This window comes from Microcebus murinus, chromosome 17, assembly GCF_040939455.1.
Source record: "Microcebus murinus isolate Inina chromosome 17, M.murinus_Inina_mat1.0, whole genome shotgun sequence".
Classification (NCBI taxonomy): domain Eukaryota; kingdom Metazoa; phylum Chordata; class Mammalia; order Primates; family Cheirogaleidae; genus Microcebus; species Microcebus murinus.
In genome coordinates, this window is record NC_134120.1 from 60,109,186 (window position 1) to 60,134,828 (window position 25,643).

General features: G+C 51.8%; 1 protein-coding gene across 5 annotated transcripts in view; it reads right to left on the reverse strand.

Moving 5' to 3' along the window:
* Window positions 1-21,110, reverse strand: part of GFPT2 (glutamine--fructose-6-phosphate transaminase 2) — a 37,501-nt gene extending 16,391 nt beyond the window's left edge. For 3 of the 5 annotated variants that reach the window (XR_001151587.2, XM_075993734.1, XM_012754597.2), the window contains exons 1-9: window positions 20,980-21,110; window positions 14,540-14,647; window positions 12,711-12,809; window positions 12,103-12,228; window positions 8,424-8,482; window positions 7,637-7,771; window positions 5,710-5,771; window positions 2,379-2,458; window positions 1,818-1,935 (exon numbers count right to left, since the gene is read on the reverse strand). Coding sequence is in view for 4 of the 5 variants with exons in the window: in XM_075993734.1 (XP_075849849.1) it covers window positions 1,818-1,935; window positions 2,379-2,458; window positions 5,710-5,771; window positions 7,637-7,771; window positions 8,424-8,482; window positions 12,103-12,228; window positions 12,711-12,809; window positions 14,540-14,647; window positions 20,980-20,986 (794 nt within the window). In the remaining variant the exon portion in view is untranslated. Of the gene's footprint in view, window positions 1-1,817; window positions 1,936-2,378; window positions 2,459-5,709; window positions 5,772-7,636; window positions 7,772-8,423; window positions 8,483-12,102; window positions 12,229-12,710; window positions 12,810-14,539; window positions 14,648-18,567; window positions 18,664-20,332; window positions 20,541-20,979 lie in introns of those variants that run through there. The other 2 variants (XM_012754599.3, XM_075993735.1) reach the window with 2 other exon arrangements.
* Window positions 21,111-25,643: the final 4,533 nt, after the last annotated feature.

Here is a 25,643-nt window from a genome sequence, read left to right on the forward strand (position 1 = left end):
CAGATTCCAGGCCATTTTTATTGAAATTTTTTCTAAGAAATGTAATTAAACATTTTTTTTTCCAGCCTTGGTGAGTGGTATTGCCTTTTTTGTTTACCAAATGTTTTCTGAGAGCCTCTGGGGCCTGGTCTGGTGGGGAGAGACAGGAGAGAACCAGGCAGGTGTGGTCTGGGCTCTGTTCAGCTACCGTGTTTCCCCCAAAATAAGATAGGGTCATCTATTTATTTTTCCTCAAGAAGACACCCTAGGGCTTATTTTCAGGGGATGTGTTATTTTCCCCTCAAAGCCTCAGCTTGCAGCACGTACAGGGTGGCTGGGACCTGACAGGGGGAGCCGACCTTGTTGGTGGGGCTGCCCACACCTTTCCGGTCACCTCTGGGATAGGAGCTGTCACGACGGGGCAGATGAGAAGGGCTGCTCGTCTTCTTTCCCGCTCCGCAACCAAATGCATGGGCTGTGCAGATGCGCTGCGTAGCCACGCCCATCACTAGGGCTTATTTTCGGGGTAGGGTTTATATTACGCACATGCTTAGAAATCTTGCTAGGGCTTATTTTATGGGTAGGTATTATTTTCGGGGAAACACGGTAGCAGCGTAGGGGCTAGGGTAGAGTATGGGGTTTCCACACCTTTATTCCCATCTGCTATTAGTAGGTCTAATGGCCTTTCAGCTGGAATTAAAAGGCGTATATAAATAGTATTGACTCCAAATAATTATTTCATCTCCTTTCAGGCATTCATTCTTTTTTTAAAAATTATTTATCATATTTCACTGAAAACAGGTACTATCAGTTGTAAGATCACAATTATTTGATAACACTTGGAAGAAATAAAAACTTCAGCAACTTATAATGGCAAGATGCCAAAATCGACAAAATGTGTCTCAGAATCAGTGAAATAATCTTGACTTCTCACTGAAATGGCTCTGTGAGGGACACGGCTGGGGAATGCTGCCCTTCTCTGTCAGTGCCAAGCACAACGCCAGCTGTGGTCTTAAACAGGCCCTGTGTGCCTATTATCCCGTCCCGTTTCCCGGGAGACCTGGCCCGGGTCCTCCTGCCGTACTGCGAGGCTCTCCTGGGGGCTGGATGGGAAAGGGAAAACTCTGCAGAGTGGAAAGAAAGGAAGGTCTGGATGAAAGAGGCAGCAGGGATGTTTATGTGGTTTTCTTCTTCAAGGCAGGAGGGCTGTGCTTCCTCTCTTTCTCTCTCTGTATGTGAGTGTAAAATTTTTGTAATAAGATGGGTATGAAGCAGAATTTCTCAAATTTCAAAATGATTATTTTGTGGATTGATGAGAACATTGACTTTAGAATAAACTGAACAAACCCACTAAATCTTGGCTCTGTCTCTTACAAAGAGGGAGGACGGAGCCCCGCAAAAGTGGGAGTGTGGGAAGAACTGAGGTCCAGAGACACCGGCCACATTTGAAGGTAGCAGACTCAAAGCAGACCGAGTCACCTGGGGCCTGCCTGAGAGAGCACAGTAGTTTTTCCAGAGAAGCTAGAAATACAGATTTTTATTCTTCCGATTTTAAAATGTTGGCAAATAATTCAATTATTCTGTGCAGTTGCAAAACATTGTGCCTATCAGTGTATCTGGCCTTTGGCCTCCAGGGCTGCGGACCACAGCCCTGCGGGTGCTCACTGGACAGGGACTCCGGGACAGGGACCATGGGGGCTGGGATCTGCTTTGGCCCTGCACCTTGCTGAGCTACGAGGAAGCAGCTCACGTGGGGGGTAAGGAATGAAGGGTGCTGTTTAGATGGGCACCCTTTGATGATGTGGTCCCAGGCAGGAGAGGCAAGAATGTTTAGTTACCTTGCATCAGAAGCAAAGAAGAATTCCACTGCCTTGTCACCCACTGCGTGCAGGCAGGTAGAGCTGTCCAGCCTCTTCACCCTTGCCTGACAGATGTTCTTGACATTCTCAATAGTGCCTAGCAAATGAAGGAGTGGTTTGCAAATCTCATTAGACTATTTTGTTTGCATCACATGCAGCAAGGAACCAATTTCCCCTCTGAATGTGTGTGGGAGAAATGCGCAATTTTTAGCTTTGGCTGCGTCAGCTGAATCATGTAAAAGATCCCCAAATAGCACAATACCACTGCAAGAGCATTTACACGACTACAGCGTGAGAGCAATGCAAACAAAACCAACCAAAGAAGCACTCAAATCAAGGCATGGCTGCCATCACACAGGGAGCTGCAAGCTGCTCTCTCTGCTTTTGTGTCTGTTTGAAAATATCCACAATAAAAAGCTTTTTAAGAACATGGAGCCAAGTGTCAGCTGGGCCCAGTCAGGGCGGCGCGCCCTCGCCTCAGAGGAGAGCTGCCGCCCCTGAGCAGCAGCTGCTCAGTCCACGTCCTTCTCAGAGACTTACACGTCCTGTATAAGACGGGGATCTGTTCCGTGGAGAGCTTGTACTTGCTCCGCACTCCGATGAGCAGGGGGCTGCCTCTCCTGGAGAGAGAAGAAGGCATCAAGTTACGTATTGCCTTCCACATCCCATCTGAGGTGGGGCCCTGCATCTAGCCCTTTCCCTGGGGCCGATAACCGTGTCCAGGTTCCACAGGGTGGACGCCTTGGCCACAGAAGATGCTCTCAGGGCCCACAGCAGGGACCCGGAGGCCAGCACGCCAATCGCAGCTCACTGACATGGCACCCCCGCCTGCCAAAAGAGCCTGGTAGTCCGTCCCATCCCCCAGGATCGGGGACTCCTCCGGTTCGGTGAACCCCAAGCAGGACTAACCCAGTCAGAGAGCCACGGCTGAGCGCCGCACGTGGGTCTCTCCGGCCCTCCTTAGCTGCACGCCCTAAAGCAGGAGGGCTGGCGCCCGGATCTACCCAAAGACTCCCTTTTTCTCCCTCCTCTCGCCCAGTCCCGTGGCTCTCCTGCCTTAATGGGCAAAAAACGAACGGGCCTTTGTGTACACTCTACTTTGTGGCAATTTCCAGGGTAGTTTTGTCTCTGCCTGAGCAACACCTCGTGGATGAAGTTTAGAATCTTCCACCCCCACAAGGTGAGCTTCATCATGAAGGGGATGGCGACTTTCGCAAGGCAGACTCTTGGGGCATCCCCGCCGCTGGCCAGGCAGGCAGACTCAGCCAGGGAGCAGGCGCTCCCAGCACCTCGCCAGGGATCCCCAGGAAGCGCCTCGCTTCAGGGTGTTTCTTCGAAGGTCACAGCTTCTAGCGGTGAATGTGTTTAGGTATTATTCCACGGTTTTAATGACATCTTGCCTCCAAAATCTAATTCTTTGCTCATTCTTATAAATCACAGCATGCAAATCGAATTTACAACGGGTACACATAGAATGAGCTGCTTATTCTCGTAACTCACACTCTGAACCTCCAATTCTACTAAGAATCAGGCAGGCAAAATTCCAGTAGGTACTAAAGGGTGCCTCCCCGCCACATGTTAACTTACTCCTAAGAAGAAAACACAGCATGAGGCAATGAGGCAATTTGAGAGCCCTTTCAAACACATTAATTAGAACACAATGAAGTAACCTTTTAACCTCAACTGGTTTGAACTAACAACCTGCTGGTCAGTCAGCCTGAATCCTGCCCACATGTAACCAATGGTGGTTAACCTTTTGCACTCCCTTGCTTTTTTCTCATCATCCACTTGACATTATCCATACTCGACATCCAAGTGCAAAGGGTTAACTCAACTCAACACAGACCTTGTTTTCTAGTAGTGCTGGCCTGTGTGGACCCCACTTGTGACTTCTCCAAGTGAGGGACAAAGTCTGTGGCTCTCAAGAAGGTGCCATGAGCACTTGGATATTTTGGCCAATCCTTTATTATGTCTTAAGCAAATCTGAGACATGGTTCTGGGCCCATCAGGGAACTAGCTTAAATAGTCTTTATAATAATGACAGTGAGAAAGCACGTGCTTATCTAATTTTCTTGGGAAATGGCTCCCTCAAATTGTATTGTTGTAGGTTGAGCTCCGTGGTTTCTCTAGAACGAGACATAGAGAGCCATCGGTTATAGGCAATTTAGAAAAATAAAGCTTTATTGCTTCTTCACGCTGCCCTCTTTTGAGTTCATTTTAAATAATAACATCATGATGATATCAGATTTTAATATGGGCTTCTAAATTTGATGGGAACCAACTGGTATTTTATAATTCTATGATTTGAGGGAATTAAATTCCAAATGGTAGGAGCCAGGCGCGGTGGCTTACGCCTGTAATCCTAGCACTCTGGGAGGCCGAGGCGGGCAGATTGCTCAAGGTCAGGAGTTCGAAACCAGCCTGAGCAAGAGCGAGACCCTGCCTCTACTATAAATAGAAAGAAATTAATTGGCCAACTAAAAATATATAGAAAAAATTATCTATACTAAAAAATTTCTATACTAAAAATATATAGAAAAAATGCATGGTGGTGCATGCCTATAGTCCCAGCTACTCGGGAGGCTGAGGCAGGAGGATGACGTGAACATAGGAGTTTGAGGTTGCTGTGAGCTAGGCTGACGCCATGGCACTCTAGCCTGGGCAACAGAGTGAGACTCTGTCTCAAAAAAAAAAAAAATTCCAAATGGTAAATCAGTTCCAGTTCTAGAAAAAAAATAAAATCACGATAAATGCCCATCATTTCCTGCCCAGATGGCGTGTGAGGGGCAGCCTCAACCACTCTGGGCCAGTCTCCCAGGGCCACGGGCACACCCTCCATGGCTCCCGGGGAGCTTCAGGACAGAGCCTGCCGCCTGCAGGGCATTGAGCCCCTTTAGAGCCTGGCATTGCCCACCTCTCTACTCTCACCAACCTTCAAGGCTCCTGGGGCAGTGTCCCCACCACCTTGCTCACCCGTCCCCTGCACCTGACACACAACAGGTAGCAGTCAAGCATACACTAAGCCTGGAAGAGCCTCGAGTCCCATGGTGCCCCTCTACCCAGCCGTCACCCAGGCCAGCAGGGATCCTGGAGGCAGCACACCTGCCCTGGGCCCCTTGCCTTTGCTCTTGCTGGTCCCTAGAGCCCGATGCCTGCCTCCTCCAGGCTGATACCTGTCCCTTGGGCCCCCCTTGCAGAGCATCACCCTCCTCTGCCCTCCTGCATGACTGTCCAGCCCTTAACGGCAGCGACCAGGTCCAATGTCACTAAGTCCCCAGGGCTTGGCACACAGTAAGTGCTCAACAAATATTAGTTGCATGGATACTCAATCCATCTGAACATAAAGCAAAAGATGGCACTTGGTCGACTTCCATAAATCCACACAGCTCTGAAGGTCACATGTGGGCTGAGCCAGACTCTCTGGGCTGGTTCTGGGGACCGCCCCCTGCTCTGAAGGTTATGGCGCTTGAGCTCTGGGGCCCCACAGCCTCTCTGGTACAGGATCCCAATCAACCTTCACTGTTTCCTAGTTATGTGTTCATTTTGTATGCTTTTTCTTAAGGGGAGGGTCCCCCAAATCGTACTGGCTTCAAGCCCCACAAAACCTGGATTTGCCCCGATATAGTTTTGTTTTTATTTTAATTTGTTGTCAACTTCTAAAAATCTGGACATTCCAAATAAAAATCAACTTTCTGGTTTCTCTTTTTAAAAGAGAAGCTTAGTGCCACCGGCCAGAGACGGCGGGCGCAGTCCTGGGCCACGCCCCAGCAGGCACCTCTAGCGTGCTGGGCGCCCTGCTCCCATGCCGCGGCCAAGCAATTTACCTTACTGATTTCTTTCTTATTGGAAATGTCAATGCATTTTGCCTTACCTTGTGGCAACAGCTTCTCCTGGGTAGTGGATGCTCTTGAAAACCAGCGCGAATGCACCTTCCTAAAACCATGGATGAACAGTGAGGGACAACTCGCTCTGCCGGCCACACCTCCCTGCCAGGCTCTGCCTGGCCGCTGCCCCAGCGGGTCTCCCTGGGCCCCTCTTCACTGCGGGCAGTCCTGGGGCCCCGAGGGAGCTGAATGCAGGAACAGCTCGAGCAGGGTGACGGCAGGAAGGAAAGGGAAACAAAAACACCGAAGTACCAGAGACCAGAACATGTGATTTCCTGGTGGGCAACATAAACCACACCCATCCAGTCCCACAGGGACACCGTCTCCAGGATGGCCAGGCTGGACAGGCACACTCAGAAGCACAGGAAGGCTGGGTGAGCCAGGACCCTGCTCCTGGCCTCACGTCTGCGGGCTGCACTCAGCTCCACACACGGCACAGCCTGGGTTCAACCCGGCTCCGTCCCTTCACTGGGCGATGCTTTTAGCCACCTTTGTGCCTCGTTGTCCTCATCTGTGAATGGATATGAGGACAGTCCTGCCTTGGACAGCTTCTGTGGTGATGATGAGCTACAACACTGAATGAGGGCCCTGGCACGCGGAGGACCCAAGAGAAGCCCAAGCTGGTATTATTGTTATTGTTATTTCTGTGGAGACTATCACGTGCCCACTGTGCCTCAGCCTGCTGGTCGTGCAAAGCCAGAACTAGAGTCTAGCTCTCCTAACACAAGACCCAAAAAGCTTTTTCTACTTAAATTCTTGGTGCAAAATTCTTCCCTACATCCTGACCGTCCTGTACTTATTTATCAGGATCCTAGTAGAACTCAGTGACGTACAACCAGCTATAAATCCAAGTTTCCATGTGAAATCTCCTAAGTGCTGGAGCCCTGGCAGCCCCAGCTCGCCCACGCAGCGGCACGGCCAGAGGGACTGGTCAGTGTCCCGGGTCCCAACGGCCCTTCAAACTGCCCAAAACCAAGGAGCTTCAGGCAGGTCCTGAGATTTTTGCTAATTTAGGAAAAGTCCTAAGTTTAAAAGTGCCATTATGGGGGAGAGGTATTTCTAAAGTTTCAAAATAAAAATGGAAACGCAGGAAATACTGCACTGCAATAGCAAATGGGCTTCCTGTGCATTGCTCCCTGCACCAGCATATTAAGCAGGGGACAGGATCTTACTGCTCTTTATACACATGTCCTCTAAATTATGGACTTCCAAAAATGTGAGTCACAAAGCAAAGTGTTTTGACAGTAGACTTACTTTTTAAATAAGACTCTGAAAACACTTGCCCAAGGATGATACATCGTAAACTACGGCACGGTGCCTGCAGCAGCCGGTGACCCAAAATGTCCCAATTCTCAGCCCTAACACTATCTCCATGCTGCCACGGCCATGGAGGAGCTGTTGGTCAGCACCAAGAGGTCTGGGGCCCGTTCCTCCTCCTGCCCCATCCCACGTGGACCTGTGTGGGCTCCATCTCCTCCGCCAAGGATGGGGGTTCCCTGGGACAATCCCCCCAGGGTGAGCTCCCCTTCTCGTCCCCTTGGCTCCTTGGGCCCTGCCCTCTGGGATGTCACGAATCTCTCTCTCTCCTGGGTCATTCCCTTCCGCAACACAATCCTCCCTCAGAACCACAACCCTCTCCTGCACGCCCTCACCAAGCTCACATGTGCATCGTGAGAAGTTATAGACCATAAGGCCAGTCACAATATCAGGGCGTTAAAACAAAGCAAGGCACTTTCTATTTGATGTTTACTACCCAAATCACAGAACATCTCCCAATTCTACAAAGACATAACATCTTTAGGCCAGATGATGTGGATGAACCATCTTTTATCCTCAGGACTTTGTGCAAATTTGCCTAATAAGTGCTTATAAAAAATGAAGGAATGATTTAGACAGATGGGATTCATAACTTACCAACTGTTGAATGACCCTCTCGACCAGTGTTGAAAATGTAATGTCCTCAGTTTCTCTATTGTCGAACACGTATTTAATCAGCTTGGCGATGGTCTCTGTATCTGTTTCTGACTCAAACTCATAGCCTTTGCTTTCCTGGAATGTGAGGTTGAACACAGAGTGTCAGATAGTGGTCGTTGTGCAATGCCTGCCCAGCCAGCTCCCTCTCCTCCCCATGACCTGCCCTTGGAGCAACTTGAGCCAAGAACAAGGAAAACTGGGAAGGGATAGAGAACATTTGCCAGCATCACACAGACAAACATCTCTGACTCACTCCTGGATTCCCTGAGATCATCCCTCCTCAGAAGCTTGTCCTTGTCATTAATCCGGACATTGCAAAACAACAGCAGTCAAAAATGATAAAACATGTGAGTCAAATCTACCCACATCCTGACCAACACCACACGAGCTTTCCAAAGTTGAGATACTCACCAACCTGACTCCCACCCTTGCCCACTGGTTGCGTGAGTCGATGTGCTCTATAGTGCAGATGCTTTAATAAACCAAGTGTGTGTGTGCGTTATTTTGATTCTGAGAACCGGCAGTGGCCTTGAGGTAAATGCTAATGCCCTGGGATCTCCTCAGACAAGACCGGAAGGCTGGGGCCAAGGTCACGTTCAACACATGGCGGCCAAGACGGGTCTCGCACAGTTCTTGTGTTTGCTTCTGGAGGGAAACGAGCTGGCTGGAAGGTTTCCAAGGAGACCAATGCCACTCAGCCCAGATGTCATCTGGGAAAGTATCTTACCAGAAACTTCCTCAGATCTTTGTAATTTGTGATGATCCCATTATGGATGACAACAAATTCTGAAAGAAAAGTCAAGAGAGAAGCACTGTGAGGGCAAGTGCAAGGCAGAGAAGGAAAATGGCGCGGTGGCTTGCAGACTCTGTAGCCTCCACTCCGACAAAGACCTGCCGCAGATTTTGTTCACAGTGACTAGCACTGATGTCGAGGATAACTGCGATTTAAACCCAAGGAATACAGATTTCTCTCTCAGTGACAGGCAGTCATCAACCTGCCCATGTCGAGAGAGCTCCGAGCTTGGGGCCGCAACGCTATCCAATAGGCTTTGGCATTCACATCGCACCACAGACAATTAACTCTGTATTAAGCAGCATTAACCCAGGCACTCCCAACAGACTTCAGGCTCAGAGAGCTCACAAGCTAACAGTCTGCTGAAGTGCTTCCTTTGATCTACACTTTGCATGTTTGAGGAAAGTCTCCAGCATTCTGGCATCCCCAGGCTCCGCCGCACTTCTGTGTGTTGGGGTCCGCCTCCTCGCACTGTCCCACGCCCTGCATGGGGGATCCCTGCAGATCCTGGGGGGCGAGGGCTGCGTCTGCCTCAGTGCTGCTGCATTTTCTCACTAAATCGCAGATGAGTGAGCACCCTGAGGGAAGGGTCTAAGGGAAAGGTTTTCTGGGCAAAAGCCCCCTTTCCCACTCATCCTAGATAAAGGAAAGACTCCTTACTGCCCTTAACCATCAGCAATTCCACCAAGATGGGCCTGCATGTTGGATGCTCTTCACAAATACTGACTCTTTTGGAGTGATCCTTTGGATCTCCAATTCACATTTTTCTTCAGTTCAGGGAAGATTTCTCCCACTACATCTTTTAAAACCTTTTTCTTGGCCGGGCGTGGTGGCTCACACCTGTAACCCTAGCACTCTGGGAGGCCGCGGCGGGCGGATTGCTCAAGGTCAGGAGTTCAAAACCAGCCTGAGCAAGAGCCAGACCCCGTCTCTACTATAAATAGAAAGAAATTAGCTGGCCAACTAATATATATAGAAAAAATTAGCCGGGCATGGTGGCGCATGCCTGTAGTCCCAGCTACTCAGGAGGCTGAGGCAGGAGGATTGCTTAAGCCCAGGAGTTTGAGGTTGCTGTGAGCTAGACTGACGCCACGGCACTCACTCTAGCCTGGGCAACAAAGTGAGACTCTGTCTCAAAATAAATAAATAAATAAATAAATAAAATAAAATAAAAATAAAACCTTTTTCTTTATTTCCACCATAAGTTCCTCTCTACCTTAAAAAAACCTACTGTTTAATTGTGTAACGTCACACAAAAATGGGAGGGCTTGAATAAGAAAAGCCCAGTTCCAGCAGGTGCATTGGCCACAGCGGAGCTCGGCGCTGGCCTGTCAGGTCCAGTCCCAATGCCACTGGGGAGACTGTGGCACGTGCTGGCTGTCTCCTGCCGGGCTCCACGGCATCCTCCCTGCCAATATTTTCATAACTATTGTGACATCATTTCTTTACATTATTTTCTTAACTCTTACATTTTCTTTCATCTTAGTCTACTATTTTAAGTTGGCATTAATTTATTTCCTAGAATCCATGTTTTCTGTGCAAGAGCTTCTCTGTGTAATTTTCTTGTGCGCTGTGGCTACTGAAGTGAGACTTCCTTAAAAGTGTGCTCTTCAGCTAACACTGCTAGTTGTTAAGAAAGTTCATGAATCTTTGCTTATTGCCCGTGTTATTTTCTTTTCAATTACTCATCCTGAGTCAGGGCAGAAGTGTCCAAGTTTGGGCTTGGGTGGGTTTCCTTGGAGCCTCCCTGCTTTGGGAACACAGAATCATTGCTGCCTTGGAGCGTGGCATTTCCTAGTGAAGTGCACCTTATCGCTTGGGCAGCTGGGAGGCTGTGGCCTAAGTGGCAACATCTCAGGGCACACAGTCTTGGGGCAGTGTTTTCTCAGCTGCACTGTTGCTCTGGGGAACAGCTTTTGTATCTGCCTTGGGGTTTGGCCAGATGTACATTCCAGGTCCTTAGCACTGTGGAGTCTGCTGTCCTCCTCCAGGATGTAGAGTGCTTGTCCCAGTTGTGGCATGCCCTATGGTTCAGGGCATGGACCAGACCCAAGGAACAGTCACCAACTGAAGCCTCACTGCCCAAAGACTCTGACCACATGGACACATGAGTAGCCCTGGACTCTGTGCTACCTCCAGCTGCTCTTCTGAGTGGGATAGATGGGGCTCTCCTTCCCATCTCTGGACGATCCCTGCCCTTCCAACTTGGGCGGGGTGAGCTGGTGAAACCCTGCAGAGTGCTTTGGAGAGAAGCTGTATTTTCTGTTAGGGGTGAGGGTGCTTGTCCTTCCAGCCTGGCACTACCTGGGGGCACCACGGATCCACAGTGGGTAAAGGCCCCCAGGGAGGTGATGCTCTCTCCTTGGCCCAACTTCCACGAGAATGCACTGCAATGAGCCTTGTCATGTGTGTGGCTAAGTGGCTGCTAACAGGCCCCAACAACTGCTCTGCTGTATTTGATCCTTACTATAATACAGGGGACGTCTGGGGTCGGGGTCTGGCTGACTCCAGAAGCCATTCTCTTTGCTGGATGCCCACCCTGCCATGCCCAGGTGCAAATCATCAGGGGCTTCTGCCCTGACCAGGCCTCACACAGAGCGGGGACCTACTGGAAGGCCCAGATCATATCTTAGACTCTGGCATGCCCTTGGAGGCCTGGGAGGAGTGAGAGATTCAGTCCTCTCCCCATCTCCACGCCCACCATGTCCTAATGCAGGAGGCCCTGACACCCTGGGGGCGGACCAACAAGCCCCTGAGAGCTCCAGCCTACCAGTCTTTCTGCCACGGGAGTGGGAAGGGGTACTATTTAAGAGAACCATGATATGGAGAACTGTCCTGGTGGCCCAGCTAAGTGATGTGGACCCATGAGCTGGGACTGGCCTTGGGGGTGGCTGGGAGAACCCACCAAAGATGGCTGTGAACAGCCACAGTGACCTTGGCCCTCTGCCCATCAGTGGCGCTCTGAGGCCCATTAAGCTCAGTGTTTTCCGATCTCCCAGCTTTTCAGGGGATGCCAGATAGTCCGGACTTTTATGCACAATAATTTTGATTTCGAAAAACACAAAGTGATGCCTTGGGCATTGGCTGTGGCTCTTGCTTCTCCCAACCCTAAGTTCTTGGCTGCTGAGGTCTTCTGCAGGGGCCCAGAGGGTGAAGCAGGTGCCTCCAACACCAGCCAAGATCACATGACCCCTGCCTCACTCTGGACCACTGCAGGACAGCAGGTGTGGCTGGGTGAGGATGGACCCGCCTTCCCCTTAAGGGCGCAGCCTTCTGGGACACCTCAGTCTCTCAGGGAGCAACAGTGTCCGCCCCTCGCCCCTCATGCCGCCACAGCCCACCCACGGGCTGGGATGCAGGAGCCAGCAGCGCTCCCGGTAAGTGCCGTCATGTTTCTATGGGTGCCCAGCAGGTCAGCGCTGCCCAGGGGTCAGGCTGAGTTTGCCTCTTCACAGAGGCCTAGGGCCGACAGCGGGGCTTTGGGGCAAGGTCATCTGTGTGAGAAGTCAGCTGGACATGGGCATGGCACCTGCTCTGGCGGGGACTGGCCCTGCACCATGGTCAGGGCGGGCCAGAACCTTCGGGGACAGAGTAGCGGGGCCATACCACGCACCGTTGCCTTTGTCCGAGCGCTGGGGGTGGCTGTTGACAGCGTTGGGGATCCCATGGGTGGCCCAGCGGGTGTGGGCGATGCCAAAGTGCGTCTCAAACTCCACCTTTAAGTCCATGCTGTCTTGTTCTAGGTGAAAGAAAAATCAGTTCGCCACACTTCGAAAACAAGATACAGGGCTGTGAATGGAAGGTGGCATCTAATGCCACGCCACGCCATGCCAACACAGCCGGCCGGGCCAGCGCCGCGTGCTGAGGCTCTTAGGACTTTCCAGTAATGCAGCTCACTTCTTCACTGAAATAAACTTACTTTAAAAAGAGAGTTATACTAAAATAGAAAAACAGTATCTAAATAATTAAAATCAATTTGCCAGAATAATTAAAATGAATACTGTACATAACTATTAAAGTTTTTTAAACTTCTCCATGTGCCACTGCCTAAAATAAACCATCCTACACTCTGTGAAACGCAGTTTTACAACATGAGCTTAACCCTCCTCCTATTTATCCAAGCTTGGATACGTCAATATTTTTAGTTGGAACAAAGTCTTTCTTTTAAAGTGGCCCATGCTGTATTATTTATTACTTGAACTCAGAGTGTTTTCCACTTACTGTAAAGTTCTTCATCCAGAGCCTTGACTTTTCCCCTTTTCTTGACAAGCTGGATTTGTCTTTCTTTGGCTTCATGATTATTTCCATCAATCGCCACACCTGTGGTTTAAACATTATTTTTTTCTGTTGGAATTTAAGTTTTGTCTCCCACACTTGGTCACAAGGTGCTATGCAGGGCAGGGCTGCATGCTCAGGGCCGCTGGTTACTACAGGTCTGTACCCCAGGCTTGCTGACCGGAGGACAGCTGTGCAGTCTGCATGAAATGTGCTTGGATGCAAGATGTGAGGCTCCGGCAGTGTCACCTGCAAGTGGGGGGAACTCCCTGCCTCCTCCCCTGCTGTAGCTGCCTCTGCCGCTTCTGCCCAGGGCTGCTAACCAGGGTGAGCAGCACAGGTGGGGGTTGGGGGGGCCGCTACCCGGCCCTCCACTAATGGCAATGGGCACAGGGAAGGGCTTGTGTGCCATGTGCTCTTCACATTATAATAGTTTTGCTGGTATCTCCACTGCATTAGTGTCCCTGCAATCTTTTATCTGATTTGCTTTCTGTTAAGAACTTGATGGGAATATAAAATCATATGGTCCCCCACTTCTCCTCAGGCTGCTTAATTAAAAATGGGAAACAGGCTAAATATCCACCTATTTGGTGATAGAGTAAACTCCAAGACGGTCGCCAATGGAGGATTAGGTAGCCACTTAGAAAGATATTTTGGAAGAGGTTAAGATAATGGAAATGCTAAGCTAAGTGCAAAGAGAACATAAAATTACAAAATCGCATAATTACAATTAGGTAAAAGCAAAAAATATCCAAGTACAATACCTCCACCCCTCCTCCACCCCATATCATACCAACAGACTACAAGGACAGGGTGAGGGACATGGAGATTGATCAAAGATTGATGGAGGGTCTTTGTGTTCTTCTGAAGCCACATTACTGAGGTAGGGCTAACATACACAACGCTGTGCATATTTAATATCTACAACTTGATTGGTTTGGAGACAAGTCTGCACCCATGAAACATCTACCCCAATCTATGCCACAGACCTATCCATCACCTCCAAAAGTCTCCTCCCGTCCTCTTTATAATTTGTGTGTGTGATAAGAGCACTTAACACAAGATCTGCTTAGCAAATCCAAGACCCTTTTAGCAAATCCTTCAGTACATAACCCAGCACTCTCACCTGCATGCGGTGTGCTGCAGGTGCCTCTCGCACACCTCCTTGCTCCACAGCTGAAGGTGCGGGGCCTCCTGGTTTCCCGATGGGAGAAACTTTTGATGGAGGTTTATTTTTGTATTTATTTATTTTTTTACCCTTGTTTCTTCTTTCTGCTTTTCTATAGTTTTCAAATTTCTTTAGTAGACAAGCATTATTTTCATATTGAGAAATGTTAATAAGTACCAGAGAGGCTGGGTGCGGTGGCTCACGCCTGTAATCCTAGCACTCTGGAAGGCCGAGGCGGGCAGATCGCTCGAGGTCAGGAGTTCAAAACCAGCCTGAGCAAGAGCAAGACCCCGTCTCTACTATAAATAGAAAGAAATTAACTGGCCAACTAATGTATATAGAAAAAATTATCTGAGCATGGTGGTGCATGCCTGTAGTCCCAGCTACTCAGGAGGCTGAGGCAAGAGGATCGCTTGAGCCCAGGAGTTTAAGGTTGCTGTGAGTGAGGCTCATCACAGCACTTACTCTAGCCTGGGCAACAGAGCGAGACTCTGTCTCAAAAAAAAAAAAAAAAAGAACCAGAGAAGTGCCCAAGCTGTAAAGGCCCACAACGGAGAAATGGGCAGCGGAGCCTAGTCCTGCTGCAAGGCAGGCAGGTGGGACTCACCTGCAGAATCATAGCCTCTGTACTCCAGCCGCTGCAGGCCCTTGATGAGGGTCTCAAAGATCTCTTTCCTCGTCCGGGGGACTCTGTAGTTCATGTAGGCGAAGATTCCTGAACAAGAGAACAAAGTGACACATTTATAAAACACTCAGTTCATGTTTAGAAAAAGACACTTCAGGGGCGCAAAGGTGGCAACTTGGGGGGGCCTTGGACTGCTTGCAGAGGGAGGTGTGGCCTTCCCAGATGAGAAGAAGAGTGGCACTTCCGTCCTCCCCCCATGACAAAGACACTTGTGCACCCTGTGTCATGCCTCTTGGCCTTGTAATTCCACTGCAGGAAACTTATGCTGTACTTTCTGGAGACAGCTTTCCTGTGGCAATGTCCATCTTAGCAAAGGCCAGCAACACAGCCCAACCACCTTGGGACCCTGGAGTCCCCACCTCCCTGGGTTTGTACAGTACACGCCTTGGAAGAGTCATAAGAAGGCCAAAGCAGCTCCTGGTGGGGTGGCAGATGGGACTAGTGCTGGGCCTCTGCTTCCACTTTCCACCTGTACGTGTGGCTTGGAGCTGGACCACAACTAAGTACTGCGATGACAACAGCAAGAATAAGACCATCTCATTCTCCCTTGGGCCCCGGAGAATCCTCACCCTCAGGCAGGCCGACAAACCAAGAAGATTTTGTTTGGCTTTATTTTCTGCATTCATATTTCAAAATAATACTTTTCCAAATAGGAAGCACCCTTAGCCCTCCGGGGAGGTGAGAAAGGGCCTCCTGCTGGGGGCGGGATAGACAGCTGAGGCTGGCTCTAGGTGCCAGTGGCTTTGACCCGTTCTATAGTTTCGCCTCGCAGGTTACCCATGAGATCTAAGCAGGCCTTTCCCCACCGCTTTCCAAAGCCATGTGGCCCTGTTTCCTTTCTATGCAGCACTTGCTTCCTCTTCTTTTTTCTGACTCCCATGGGACTATAATCTATATAAGGGTGGAGACCACATCCATCTTATCCATCTTTGTGTCCCCAGCACCTAGCCCAGGACCTGGCACATTTTCGGTGCTCAATAAATATTTGTTGAATGAATGAATGCAAGAATGAATGACTAGAGGGGGAACACCAAAGAAGGTGGCTTTTGAGCTGGGCGTGAGAAGCCATGCTTAGCCATAAACATGCAGATCAGTTTGCTGGAACCCACACCGAAAGCATGAGGGACACAAAAGCAGGAGGTGAGGGATGCTGAGCCGGGGATCCCTGGGTGTCAGCCCATCACATGGGGAGCATGGCACTGCTCGAGCTCAGGGTGAGCCGCAAAGCACTCAAAGACTGACGCTCCCCAGCACGACCTCCCTGCTCCCATGCACTGATGGAGGAGCACAGCCTTCTAGCTGAGTGAGCCAGGGGAGCCCCAGCACCCTGCTGGGTGAGCTGCAGAGCAAGCCACTACAGAGGCTCCCCAGTGCCACCACTTTCTGAACCTGGTCTCCTCTGATGTACACAACACCCTGAGCAGAGGAACTGCGGCTCCCATGGGCAGAGAGGGCATCTGGGGCTCCAAGGCCAAAAACTTGAGTAATGCCCAGCCTGCCTGATTGCAAGCCAGGGCTTATCACTGCTGCCCCCCAGTCAGCATAGAATCCTATCCCAAGGGGAGAGGAACAGCTCTCACAGACACCTGGCTTGGGGGAGATGCCCACCTGGCACTAGATGGACAGGCCTCAGAGACCCCCCTGGTCAAGTTCAGGCCAGGTGCTGCCCTTAGAGCCCAGCCCCACCCGGACACTCCCAATTGCGACCCCACCCTTCTCTTTCAGTCCTGCCCCACCCCCAGGGCCTGTGAAACCATGGCCAGGGAGGCTCCAACCCTGCCTCAACCTCTCAAGTCCAGCTGCACCCACCCCTGCTCCCCACAGCCCCTGCAGGGGCCGGCCTCAGGTCTCATGCCTGAGGGGCCCCCAGCCTGGTGCTGTCCCCGCCCAGGTCCCCCATATCCATTCCCAACACATGCCTCCTCAATCCCTCTACCCCAGATGAAAACCATCTTTCCTATCTCCAATCTTTTTTTCCCAATTTCCCATCCCTTTTCCAAGACTTCTGCCACTTTCTATCTTGATCTACTGCCATTTACCAGCCTTCACTCCTAGGGTTGCTCGCCCCGTAGGACAGGTGTCCACGCCGACATCCCGCTTCCCGCCACCTCAGCACTGACGGGGCTCGCTTTTTAGTCCACGGACCTAATACAGATTAGAGACTATCCCAAACCCTGAACTAGAAGACCCCCTGCCCTGATAGACGAGCACAGGCAAGCTGGATTTCTGCCTCAAGGAATGCTCATAAAGTGTGTCGGGGCAGGGGCAGGTCCAGGCTCCTGGGTGAGGCCCGCAGGCGTGTGGAGGCCTCCGGGCACGGCAAGGGCCACTGAGGAGCTGTGGCCTCTGTCCAGCCCTTGCTCACCTAGCCTGGGGGAGGCCACTCCATGATGGCGTGGAGATGACAACTCCCACCTCTCCTCACAGAGACGAGGGGAAAGCTGAGGAAGCGTGTGCTCCTGTCACGGCCCTGCTTAAGGAAAGGCAGAGGAGCCCACAGGCCCGGCCAGGAGCCCTGCGTGGACCCAGCTGCTCCTCCGCCTCGAGCCTCCAGGGGCTCCGTGGCTTACTTAATGCTGCCTCCCGGCTGGGACCCAGAAGATGACAGACTCTGCTTCCTGCAGCAAACCAGACGAGGCGTTTCTATTTTTAGTAGAAAAGTTCCTGGTGTCCTTGTCTTTCTAGGATTTTACCAAGAACAAAGTGGGAAGTGACATATACTCTAAGTATTACTGAAAGAAAAAAACTTTTAAGAAAAAATTTGTCAAATTTTGGCTATAAATGCCAAAATTGTTTTCAGTGAGAAATATTTCCCTTGAAAATTAAAAGGAGGAAAATGATCAGATTGAATTGCTTAATTGTTTTTGTGCAGAATTCATCTTTAGAATTTTCTTTCGAAGTTGTTTGTAACCTCAAGTTAATCTCTCTTTATAAGCTTATTTTGCTAAATACGAAAGTAATCCCTTGATTTAAGAGCATAGTTTACTAATGCTAAACCACTAAATGTCCAGGTTTTTCTGAACTTGGGAAACCCCTGATGGTTGAGACTGACTTACAGAGGAAGCACACAATGACAGGGAGGAAGAGGAGGAGGTGGGTGAGGGCCACAGCCCATACAGAGATCAGAGCCATGTGGCCACAAGCCAAGGAATGCCAGCAGGCACCAGAGACTGGAAGAGGCTGGGAAGGAGTCTCCCCTGAACTTCCAGAGGAAGCACAACACTGAAGACACCTTGCTTTTGGCCCAGTGACACTGATTTTGGACTTCTGGTCTCCAGAACTGTGAGAGAATAAATCTGTGCTGTTTTACATGAGCAATAGTTTGTGGTCATTTGTTACAGCAGCCGGAAGAAACGAATAGACCAATCAAGACAAAAAGATGGTGAATTCAAGGTAAGGGCTTTACCTTCCAGCAAGAACTAAGAATTCTCCAATTCTCCACACCACAGCCAAATCTTTTTTCTTTTTTTCCCCCCCATAGATTACAAAGTGAGAAAGTGAAGCACAAGGAAGGTTTAAGAATTCATGCATGGGGAGTACAAATCCCTTCTGCCCTCCCTTTCTTCCTAGGAAGGTCAGCTCCCTGTCCCCTCTGTTCTGGGACCCCAGGTTCAGACTGCTGGGGGCAACAGGCTAGGTGAGGCAGGGAGAACTGGGACACATGTACTCATCATTTGGAACTATGAACTCCGTGTTGCTTATCTTTAGATTTTTTTTTCAAGAGAAGCCCAAAATCCACCTACTTATGTGAAATCTCCCAATTTTGTAATTTGGTAACTAATTTTAAAAAATGTTTAATCCTGTGTGCCAAACAAAAAGATGTCTATGTGCCTTGTTTGGCTCAGGACTGCGGCTGCAGCCTGTGCACAAGATCTTCCTTCTGCATCGGGATTTCTTGGGTCAGTCAGCCCTGGTCAGTGAGCAGCCTCTGGACTGGCCTTCCAACTCACCTGCCCCTCGCTGGTGGGGGGACCACACCCAGGAGATCTTCAAACCCCAGGGCCTGGGAAACAGAGGACCTCTCCATGATAGTCATTCCCCAGTGGCTGAATGAAGAGGAAGAGAGAAGGAAAGAAGGAAAGGAGGGAAAAAGGAAATATTGTAACTTTTCTATTGGCAGAAAGTCAGCAAAATGCCAGCAACTCTTGAATGTCAACCAAATCCCACATGTGAGTACCTAAGCGCCATTTCAGCTTAGCTCTCACTGAAAGTCGTGGAGGGTCATCTGCCCAGTTTATGGAGGATCGACTACTACCAGTTCGGCCTTCGGAGGGAGAAGCAGCAAAGACAAGGGGAGCAGACAAGATCTGAGCATGGCCATTAGCACATGGATGAGGGAGGGCCTTTGGTCTTGATCCCTGCAGGAATTGCCCAGGAGACCCGAAAGCTGAGGCTGCTTCCATGTGGCAGCAACAGGCATGGCCCAGAGAAAAGACCTGCACAACTCCTGCTCAGACACAGGTGTGCACAGCCCTCTGCAGGCCGTGATTTCTGCCAATGTAAAGTGAAGAGGTTATGTGGTTCTTTCCAGGAGCATCCTCACAATTTTTGCTGTAACCTTGTACCAATGGCACAGTTATTTCTTTAATATTTTCTGTAAAAATTGACTAAATTTTCAAAAATATAAATGAATTCATTACAAAAGGAAACAACCATAAAAGGAAAGCTAGTATCACTTGCCATACACATACAGACCATAATCCCCCCCAAAAAACCAGACCAATGTGTTCAATTCTAGCCAGCTGCTGTTGCCTGCTCTGAGGCTGGGAAGTGTCAGAGAGATGTTAAGGACACATTAGCACCAAGCTGAGAATTTCTCCTGGTGTAACTTTCCCATGCAGGGATTCCATAGAACTCCAGGCTGGGCTACACCCACCTTGCCAGCAGCAAAGATCAGCCCTAGGGAAATGAATTCCCAAAAGGCATCCTTAGTCCTGCAAATACTCTTTGATTCTGGCTCTGGGCCATGGCCACTATAGCTTTGGTGACCCAAGCCTCTTCTCACACTCAACCACAAGCAGTACCAGAAGATCTGAGGATACAGGGTGTTCTGCCCACAGCTCAACATTTCCTATGCAGACAGTACATGCTCAGCCCTTTAATAAAGCAGAACAAAACGTGATTTTGAGAGTTGGAGGAGTTAGAGCCCCCAAACCTCAGAAAGACATCAGAGAAAGCCAGGTGCAAGTAGGACAAGTGGGAGGGCAGGAGAGGCTCTGGTGCTGGGGGCAGACCCTCCAAGTTTAAGGTCCTCATGCACAAGTCCAAGGCCACCAGTTGGCCAAACCGGTCTGGAGTGCCACACTGAGAGGTCTGGAATCTGAAGGGCTTTGAGACCTGCTAAAACTGCCACCTTTGGCTCATCTCTGTCCCCAGACGCACCCAGAGGCAGCCCTACACATTGCAAATGAAGCCCAGGAGTACTGCGATTTTTGCTGAGGGTTCAGGAATTTAAACTGATGCCTGTTCAGCCTGGTCAGGCTGCATCCCAAAGCCAGCTGCTCACTTCGTGGTCGGCTGGCCCCTGAAACAAGGCCTGCACAGACCTTGGCCCAGGGCTCACCGCGGCGCACCCCAGCCCTCCGCCCTCAGCAAAGTCAGAGAGGCCCTTTCATGGCTTCAGAAGTTCCCCCAGGTCCTTCCGCCACAGGAGGCTGGAAGGGGAAACTGAATCCTATTCAAATGAAGAAAAAAAAAAAAAAAAACCACAGTGACCTTTTGTCCCAGCAGAAGTTCCAGGCTCTCTCCAGGCCAGCGGAGGCCAGCGAGGCGGCTCAGCCAGAAGAGTAAGGAATTGCAGATGTGCGCTTGGGGCCGCGGCCACCTCCTCGCTGCCCAGCAGCCACGCGGGAGAGCGGGGTTCGCCACGGGAATGCGGCCGCCGGCTGGCCCTCCCCGCCTGGACTCCCTCTCCTCGCTTCGTCCGAGGCTCCGCCGCGATTACTGCCTCTTCCCCACGCCTCCCCGAGAATTTTCCTCAGCAAAGAAGCGGCAACAGGGAACCACCACTTCTAGGGACAAGCAGTTCGTCTGGGGTCGCGAGGCGGGCGCGCAGGCCCTGCCCAGCGCACCGGGCTGCTCTCCGTGCCTGGCCTTCGTGGGCGCTGGGGACGCGCAGGAAAGCGCCCACTCTGCACTTGGGGTGGGACACGTCTGTGTTGCGGGGGTCCAGGCCAGGGGCCGGACCGACTGCCCCTTTCTAGGGGAGCCGGGCCTGGGCGCCCCTCGCCACGACGGAGAGCTGGCTGGGCGCCCCCAGCACCCCCGAGACACGCCGGCGGGGGCCAGGCCCCAGAGGCAGGCCTGGCCATCCAGGGCGCTGCCCCCGCCAGGTCCCCGCGCCGGCCCGGGGAGGCACTCACCGCACATCGTGGCCGCTGCTCGCGCCCTCAGCGGCTCCAGGACCTGCGCTCGGGACGCCCGGGAGCCCTTGCGCCGTGCGCTCCGCGGCCGGCTCCCGCCGTTTTAGCCCGAGCCAGCGAGGGGGCGGGGCGGGGCCAGGCCCTCCTCCGCCTGCCTGCTCCCCATTGGCCCCCGGTTGTCGTGACAACGGCGGGGACGGGGCCCCGGAGTTGGGCGGGGAACCTCCGAGGGGCTCTCCCGGGCGCGGGTCGCCCCTGTGCCGCGAGGGCGTCGGGCGCGGGAGCCTGGAAGTGGGCCTGGCGCAGCCGACGCCCGGAGTCCCTACCCGACTCAACCCCGGACAGCGTGGAACCTTGGGCGGAGGGCCGAGCGCTCTGTGCCTCCGTTTCCCCATCTGTAAAATGGAAGTAACCATGGACCCCACCTCCCAGGTGCGGGGCAGGAGCTGGACAGTGGGAGCAGCCCTCCGGGACCGGAGCCGGAGCCGCTCCGCTGTGCCTGCGAGGAGGGGACTCCCGGGCGGGTCGGCAGGGGAACACTGGGGCTTGTTGCTGGAAAGGAACTTGCCAGGACAGGATAGCCGTGGCGATGGCAGAGTGTGAACCAGGGTTCAGTGAACCTGGGTTCACGGTGGAGCCTAAACTCGGAGGCCAGGATTCCCCACGTCGTGAACAGAGCTGGCGGCGCCCAGGCAGCCGCCCTCCCCGAGCCGGGGCTGTGAGTCAGGCGGCCAGCGACCCCGCCCTGGCTGCTGGCTGCTGGCTGCTGGCTGCTGGCTGCCCTTCCTCCCCGCTGAGCTCTGGGCCTCTGGTCTCCGGAGGAAGGGCAGGAGAACTGGCCCAATATTTGCGTACTTTGCAGACATCTGGTTTTTTTTTTTAACTTAAATAATCCTGAGGTTCTAAACAGATTCTCCCCAGACCGTGCGCAAGAACCAAATGAAGTTTTCACGTCTTGTCTAGAGCATTTTCTCTGAAACGATCTCTCCCTAGCTTCACCGTGCCTCTGTGGGCCCTGGGGGAGGTGTTTGCTGTCCCCATCAGATGGTTGAGGAAACTGAGACCCAGTGACAGCAAAGGAGGGGGCTTGGTTGAGTCCCGATGCTGGGAAACAGCAGAGCTGATTCAGGAGCTGCTGCACTTGCCTCTGAGGACTGAACTCTGATTTTTCTCTTGCTTAAAACTCTTTCCTTAGGAGGCCAGCTGAGTCAGGCTCACTAGTGGTAAAGCAGCCTTTCTTAACCAAATAAAGCGGTTTACTTCCCTACCTGATTCCGGTATAGCATTAACATCGCATAAAAGATAGAAAGCCCCCTCTCTTCTTGAGGACTTCCTTTGTAACCCATTAACAGACCTGAGGGCATGCAAGACACACCTGCAGGTCCTCAATTTACACAACAAATCTATGTCCCTGGCTCATCTCTGATAACAGCTCCTTATGTGGAAACATTCCAAGCCTTTAGACAAAGCTTCATGTCTTTAACCAATTACAAGCCAAAGATTCTTAAAACCCACCTGTAACCTGTAAACCCCCCTCTAGATGTCCCACCTATTTGGGCCAATGCGTGCCTCCCCATATTGATTTATGACTTTACCTGTAACCCCTGTCTCCCTGAAATGTATAAACCAAACTGTGACCCAGCCACAGCTTGCTCAGGGCCTCTTGGCGGTGGTTCCAGGTCATTGTCTTCAAATTTGGCTCAGAATAAATCTCTTTAAAATTATTTTAGCGTTTGACTTTTTTTCCGTTGACACCTCTCACCCTCCCACCAGGCAGGGTTACCTTCATTCATTCATTCCCAAATCCTAAGCACCACTTCATGCCTGTCCTGGCACTTGGGACTTCATGATGATGAGTGAGAACAGATGTACAAGTTGGTAGGGAAGCAGGCACTAAGCTGGTGGTCGCACAGGCAGCTGGACCATTCCAAGTGGTATACAGGGAGGAGATGAGCAGGGCCAGTGAAGAGGTTGCCAGGCTCTTCCTGGGACTGGGCTAGAGATGGCGCTGGTGCAGGCCAGTCAACAGCCAAGGCAGTTCTTCCAAGGAAGTTAACAGACGCTTAAAGGGAGGGGGCAGCGGAGGTCCCCTGGGTGAGTGCTAGGACTTGAGCCTGGAGATCAGGCTGTCCTGCCCCAGACTGGCCTCTGCTGTCTGTAACTGAGATGGGGACAGGATGAGGTCATCAGGCCCTCTGCTAGAAACAAGGCACCAGGAGCCCTGGGGTCCTAGTAGGGTACAGGTCTATGCTCCATCTTCCTTGGGGATCCACAGATCCACGGTGGGAGTGGCATGAATAAATGCTGTGACCCCTGGGGAGGCATCTGCCTCAGTGGCTGGCTGAGCATCTCCTCTGCCTGGGACCAGCCCCCTGAGAATCCTTTTGGAGGGTGGGGCCTGGGCCTGGCCACATAGCCACTAGATCCCCAAGTGGGATCAGCCTGTGGCCCAAGCTGGACCCTTGGGTGATGCAACTGGATGGAGGATAGCCTGGTGATACTGGAGACCTTCTTGTCACCTCTGGGGTGGAGTGGGGAGAGGCCGTCCGACAGCAGAGTGATCCAGAGCACACAGATGGATCTAGGATGTAGACGATACAAATGAGAGCCCCTGCATCCAGCCAGGTCTGAAGCCAGGATCTATCCCTGGACTTCTCTATATTTGGACTCCAGAAATTCCTGCCCTTGCCTGAGGCACTTTGAGGTGACTTCTGTCATTTGCAACCAAGTAGAGTCCTGACTCCTTCAACCTGCTGGAACCAGGCTCTGAGGTCCAGGTAGGCAGCTGGTGGCCCCAGCATGTAAGGTCCTGCTGGCTGGAGGTAGCTCCCCTTCCTGCTCTCGGCTCTGTCAGGGATCTGTCCTTACACAGCTGGAGAGATCCCTGGGGTTTGGAGAGATTAAACAATCTGCCCACAGCTGGGAAAGAGGGGCTGGTCTGGATAGAGGGCCCAGGCTTGCTCTTTTTGGAAAGAAGGAGAATGCATTGATGCTTCTCTCAGGTTGGCCCCTACCTGCACTTACAGGAGGGTGAGCCTAAGTGGCTGGGGCAGGGTCTGGGTGCCCACTGCCCAGGCTGGTCTCTATGGCCAGCTCTGGCCTCGCTCTGCAGGAGTGCCTTGGCCCTGCTGGCCAGCGGGCCCACATGGTGGAATCGCAAACAGCAGCCACAGACACGGCTCTTCACCTGCACAGTGTTTTCAAAGCTCTTCGTAGTTGGGAGATTTGCTCATTGATCTGGTATCTCCCAAACAACCCAGAGATTTGCTCCCCACTCCTCCATCACTCCCAACAAAAACAGCCCCACTGAGTCTTGTGGCTGTCCTGGTAGATGTGGAATGTGCCCATCAACCCTTGGCCATAGGCCCTGTTCATCTGCTTTTCCCTGTGACATTTCCAGTAGGGTATGGGGCCACAATATAGTGAGGGCCCCCTCTGGCTTCTGCAGACATCCTGGCTGGACTTTTACCAGCTCTCATGTTGTCATCAGGGTCCTCACTGCGAGTATCCACCAGCCGCAGCTCTGCTTGAATCTGGGCTGGTCACCTGTTCTTCCTGCTCTCCTTTTACCCCACTGGATGCAGAAATGCTAGGCAGGTCTCCATGTTGCCCAGAGACCCAGCCCAGCCCAGAGCTGTGGAGCTTCTTGGACTTTAGCAGAGGGCCCAGCAAGCTGGGGGTGCAGGGTGCTGAGGCCTGCAGCTGGGAGCCCTGGGTTGGGTCACTCCATGGGGATGGAGGGAGATTCAAGGGTGAGCTGCTAATGGTGCCCTCAGTGGGCAGTAGGTAGGATTTGAGGAGCCCAGGTCAGACATCCCAGGTGTTGTGACTTGGATGGAGTGTCCCACCTTGGGGCATCTGGTCTCAGCTCAGACTCAAGGTGAGGACACAAGGAGCAGCAGAACTTGGGGATAGACTGGAGCATGGGGTAGGAAGACACTCCCCCCTGTGGGGCTGGGGTAGGGTGGATGGGGGGGTTAGTGGGGTCCAAAGAGCCCATTGTTAGGGAAATTCTGAGGGACTGTTCTGGGACCAGGGCTCGAGGATAACCAGAAGTGGAGAGCTGGACAGGAAACTGAGGCAGGAATCCTTGCAAAGAGTAAGCAGGTTGGCTGGGGCCAAGGGTGGGTCATGTAGCTCAGGTTTTTTCCACCAGATGGCTCCACTGGCCCAGAGCCTACCCCAGCACTGAGGCATGAGAGACCCCCCACCCCCCCACCCCCACCCCCTCCTCATTCCTCTGCACAGGCTAGGGGCAGTGGTGGCTGTCACATCAAGTTCCTTGTTTCGCCTTTCTCGTGCAGGGACTTAGGAGGAGGTCAGCCAGAAAGCTGAGCTTGTGCACTCTTTCATGACTATAGGTTAATTTTTTAAATAAATAGGGATATTTATACATTTTTGTAACTTTTTTCTTACAGAAGAAATACATGTTCATTTTAGGGAATTCAGAGTAAATTTTTTTTCAATGGGTTAACCACCGTCAACTTCTTACACCCTCCAAATGTTATTCCCGCATACATGGTCAGTATCTAAACAATGTGGTCACCCCCCAAACGTTGTTTTGCGGCTGAGGTTTGAAGAATCCTGCTGCGGAGCCTGGATCTGGCCCAGGAATGCTCTTGCTGTCGCAGCGCCCCTCTGGCACTGCTGTCCCCTGGAAAAGC